Source organism: Suricata suricatta, chromosome 17 (genome assembly GCF_006229205.1).
Source record: "Suricata suricatta isolate VVHF042 chromosome 17, meerkat_22Aug2017_6uvM2_HiC, whole genome shotgun sequence".
Classification (NCBI taxonomy): domain Eukaryota; kingdom Metazoa; phylum Chordata; class Mammalia; order Carnivora; family Herpestidae; genus Suricata; species Suricata suricatta.
The window spans coordinates 55,728,350-55,732,391 of record NC_043716.1 but is presented as its reverse complement, the minus strand read 5'-3'; the positions used below and the strand labels follow the sequence as shown (position 1 = coordinate 55,732,391).

At 61.2% G+C, this 4,042-nt stretch overlaps 1 protein-coding gene across 1 annotated transcript in view; it reads right to left on the bottom strand.

Annotated features, from left to right (window-relative positions):
* CD7 (CD7 molecule) overlaps window positions 1-2,517 on the bottom strand; it is a 4,259-nt gene extending 1,742 nt beyond the window's left edge. Inside the window, exons 1-4 of the mRNA XM_029927095.1 lie at window positions 2,269-2,517; window positions 1,089-1,403; window positions 720-853; window positions 4-50 (exon numbers count right to left, since the gene is read on the bottom strand). Of these exons, the coding sequence (XP_029782955.1) occupies window positions 4-50; window positions 720-853; window positions 1,089-1,403; window positions 2,269-2,344 (572 nt within the window). The 5' untranslated portion in view covers window positions 2,345-2,517. The remainder of the gene's footprint in view (window positions 1-3; window positions 51-719; window positions 854-1,088; window positions 1,404-2,268) is intronic.
* Between the last annotated feature and the right edge of the window lie 1,525 nt (window positions 2,518-4,042).

The window sequence follows — 4,042 nt, the reverse complement described above, 5'->3', positions numbered from 1 at the left end:
TACACCACGCACGCCGAGTTCTCATCCTTCCGGCAGCAGAGCTTCTTGATCTGGAAGACGAGCCCATCTCTGCGTCCTCCGTCCCCCGGGCAGTCCCCCTTGGGGGACTTTTAGATCTGACCCTCGAGATGCTGCTGGACTCCAGGCCTGCGTGAAGCCAGCTCACAGGGGGCCCTGGCCGGCCCCCCAGGTTTCCCGCACCTCCCCGGGCCCGGGGTGGGCCTGTGGACCTCGCTTCAGAGAGCTGGGGGGGGCTGTCCCAAGGCATGGATCTGGGCCAAGACACGCTGGCCGAAAAGAGCTGGGTGACCACTTCCAGGGTCAGGGCAGAGGGGACCACTTCCTGGCACTTGTCTCTGTCACCCGTCAGTGCACTTTCACACCCGCCCACACTGATCTCACGCCCGCAGGCTCACACGCACGCTGCATGCACACACAAGTGCTCACCTGTGTGCACACACACTCACACGCTCACAGGCGTGCCTGCTCCTCTCTCCTGGGCCCTCCTCTGGCAGCTGTGCTTTCCTCCTGGGCCCGTGCCCGTCCCTGCTCATGGCTCTGGTGCTCGGCGCTCCCTCCCGCCCTGGGCCCTGCCGTCTAAACCCCTGGGCCTCCCAGGGACCCTGGTGGAGGGGATGCATGGGGCCTGGGTTCCCCTGGGGCTGCTCCGAGGAGCCCGCTCACAGGGACACCAGTGCAAGCCGGGGGTTCACACTGACCTGTGTCCTCTGCAGCACGCACGTTGCCCCCAGCCCCAACCCGATGAAGAAGCAGCCCACGGCCAGGGCCACGGGAACGGCCAAGTGCATCAGCCAAGCCTCCTGGCTTGTGTCCGCTGCTGGGGACAGTTTGTCTATGAAGAAGGAGAGGAGCGCTGGGCAGGTGGTGGGTTTTGTGAGAGGCTTTGGGGCTCACGGGGGGCTCTGGAGTGCAGGTGGGCACCTTCCTGGAGGCGGTGGACTCACACTGGAAGGAGCAGCTCAAGCAAGTGTACAGGAGAGGTCCCCAGACCTGACCCTGACCCCAGGTGGAGCCAGGTCTACCCAGCAGGCGGGGGGCGTGGGGCCTGGGGAAGGCATGTCCCCTACCTGTCACCACAACCAAGGTGCCGGGGCCCCAGACCTCGTCGCTCATGACCGCCTGGCAGGCATAAGCCCCGGCGTCGGCCGGCCGCAGGCGGTGCATGATGACCGTCAGGTTGTGCTGCCGCCCCGAGAAGACGATGCGTCCGCGGAACCGCTCGTCCACCGTGGGCTGCACGTTGTCTTCGTAGTAGATCACGTTGCTGGGTTCCGGCCACCTCTGCTTCAGGTAGACCCCCAGCAGGGGCCCGCGGCTGCAGCAGGTGATGCTGGCGGAGCCGCCCTCGGGGGCGATCACGTAGGGGGGGGTCTGCTGCATCTCTGCAGGAAGGACCCCCCGCTGGCACCATTGGCCGGGCCAGAGGGCAGGACCCTCCTCGCTGCAGGGGAGGCTGGGGGGACAGAGGTGTCCTGGGACAGTCCCCTGCTGGCATGTCACCACAGCCAGGCATCTTGCCTCCAGCAGCTCCTGGGTAACGGCACCCCATGGCTGTCCTCCCCGCGGAGGGCTGGGCTGCCTGGGACTCTGCCCACACAGGCCCCAGGGGAAGTTCGGGCCATGGGCAGCTCTGACCATGTCTCCTGCCCCTACACCTTCTCCCTCTCCTGGAGAGCGCTGACGGACTGTCCCGTCTCCTTCCCTTTTCTTTCTGGCTGCCTCAGTTTCCCCATCACGTCCAGGCACCTAGAGCCGGAGGCTCTGTGGGGTGGGCACACCTTTGCTTGTCTGTGGGACACCCAGCAATGTCGCCGTCTGGGCAGCTGGGGCCCACAGGACCATGGTGCAAACATGAACCTTCTTCAATCCAAACATCAGCTTCTCAGCAAACTAAATTCTGGAGATGCTTTTTCTTTTTCCTGCTGAGTGTCCCCACCCTGCCGTGTGTAACTGATCTTTCCATCTTACTGCAGAGCTTTGCACGTGTATCTGCTTTAAAAAGCAAACTAATGGACAGAATTCTCTTATAACAAAGGTAACCTTGCTAATTATGGCAAAGACAGTCCCCAAGACAGTTAGGTAAAGAGAAAGACCAAAGCCACGGCGCTTCTGCACCGAGACGGCACCGACGGAGGGGTGGGGGTCAGTGTCCCCAGGCCACCCCTTTCCAGGAAGGAGCCACCCCAGGTGAGGGCACTGAGCCCACGGCAGGGGGGGAGCACAGTGGGGGACACCAGGAGGGCTTACCTTGCGTGGCCAGGACCCCGAGCAGGGTGCAGGCCAGTGTGAGCAGCACGGGGAGCAGTGGAAGCTCTGGGGCCATGCTTGCCGCCACCGTGCCCACCACAGACCCAGCAACAGGGGAAAGCAGGGCCCCCTCTCTCGGCAGACTGAGTCTCTTCCTGTCTGCACACCCAGCTGCTGCCACCACCTCCAAGGCACCGCCTCCAAAGCCCCAGTGCTAGGGCAGGAGGTGGTGACTGGTGGTCCGTGCACTCTGGGAGGGCTTCTTGGAGGCGGTGCCATGGGCAAGGGGTGGGGCTGAGAGCCAGGCTGGGAGGGGCGCCCTCACTCCCTTCCCCACTCTGTACTACCCTGCTGAGTGCCCACAGACAACTGGTCACCTACTCCTGCTGTGTCTCCACAGGCTCGGGGCTCAGAACAGGAGCAGGAGAAACCCAAGGGGGTCCCGTGCGTGGGGTGGATTCGGGCTCCAGATGCCTGGGTCCTCGCGGTCACTTTTTTCTTTTATTTATTTATTAGAGAGAGAGAGAGAGAGAGAGAGAGAGAGAGAGCGCACATGCACAAGAGCAGAGGAGGGGCAGAGAGGGAGAGAGAGAATCCCAAGCAGTCTCCACACTGTCAGTGCAGAGCCCGACGTGGGGCTTGAACTCACAAATCATGAGATCATGACCTGAGCTGAGATAGGGCGTCAGACGTTCAGCTGACTGAGCCCCCCAGGCACCCCTCTGGGTCACTTTCTGCTGAACCTGATTTGTGCCCAGAAATCTGGCCCACCACTCAGGCACCCCTGCAGCGCAGGGACAGGGGGCCCAGGGGGCAGGGGCAGGGCCCGGAGAGCGCTGTAAGGCCCCAGAACTCAATCTCCTTAGAGAAATCCGTGAAAATACAAGCAGCCAGGAGGGAATGAAAACAAAGACCCAGATGCAGACTTTCCTCGCAGGTCTGGGCCCTGGCCAAGGCGCCAGGCAGCCCCCGCCTCCGTGTGGGGCGCTCCGCAGAGGCGGGGGGACTCCGATACCCACTGCTTTCGGGCAACCGAGGCCTTTGCAGTGATTTAAGGCAGGAAGCAGCTTATTTTGGATTTGTTTTTCCCCACTTAAAAAATGTGCATTTCCCTGGCCGTTTGATGGTTTATTTTACTCATTTTAAGGATTGCGTTACAGGTGTTTTCAAAGCACTGACATGTGTACTTTAGGGAAAGCCTGCATGTCCCTCTTAACACGCTGAACCGAGTTACGCAGTTGTGACTGGGGTGGGGAAGGGTCAGCGGGTGGGCGGTGGGGGAGGGGGCCCTGGGGCTGGGAGAGAGATAGGGGGTGGGGGACCCTGTGTGGACACCTGCGTGAGCAGCCATGTGTCGCCTGCTCCCTCTGGGGAGCCCCCTAGTGGTGGAGGCGGGGCTGGCTCCCCACCTCAGGCCTCTGCGCACAGCCTGACCCCAGGACTGCAGGCAAGATGGTCCCTGAAACTTGTTCTCGCTCATGATCAAAGACAGGGGTGCGCCCGAGATCAACCTAAGCCCAGAGTGGCATCTCTGAGGGCACAGAAGCCCCTTCTGTACCCAAGGCTGGAAGTACCCCCCACCCCCACCCCACCGGTCCTGATGGGCAGAAGACGGAGAGGTCCGTTGAGGTCCAATGTTTTGGAACTTGAGACTTCCCCTTTTTATTATTTATTTTTATTTTTATTTTTATTTATTTTTTTAATGTTTTATTTATTTTTGATACAGAGAGAGACAGAGCATGAGAGGGGGAGGGGCAGAGAGAGAAGGAGACAC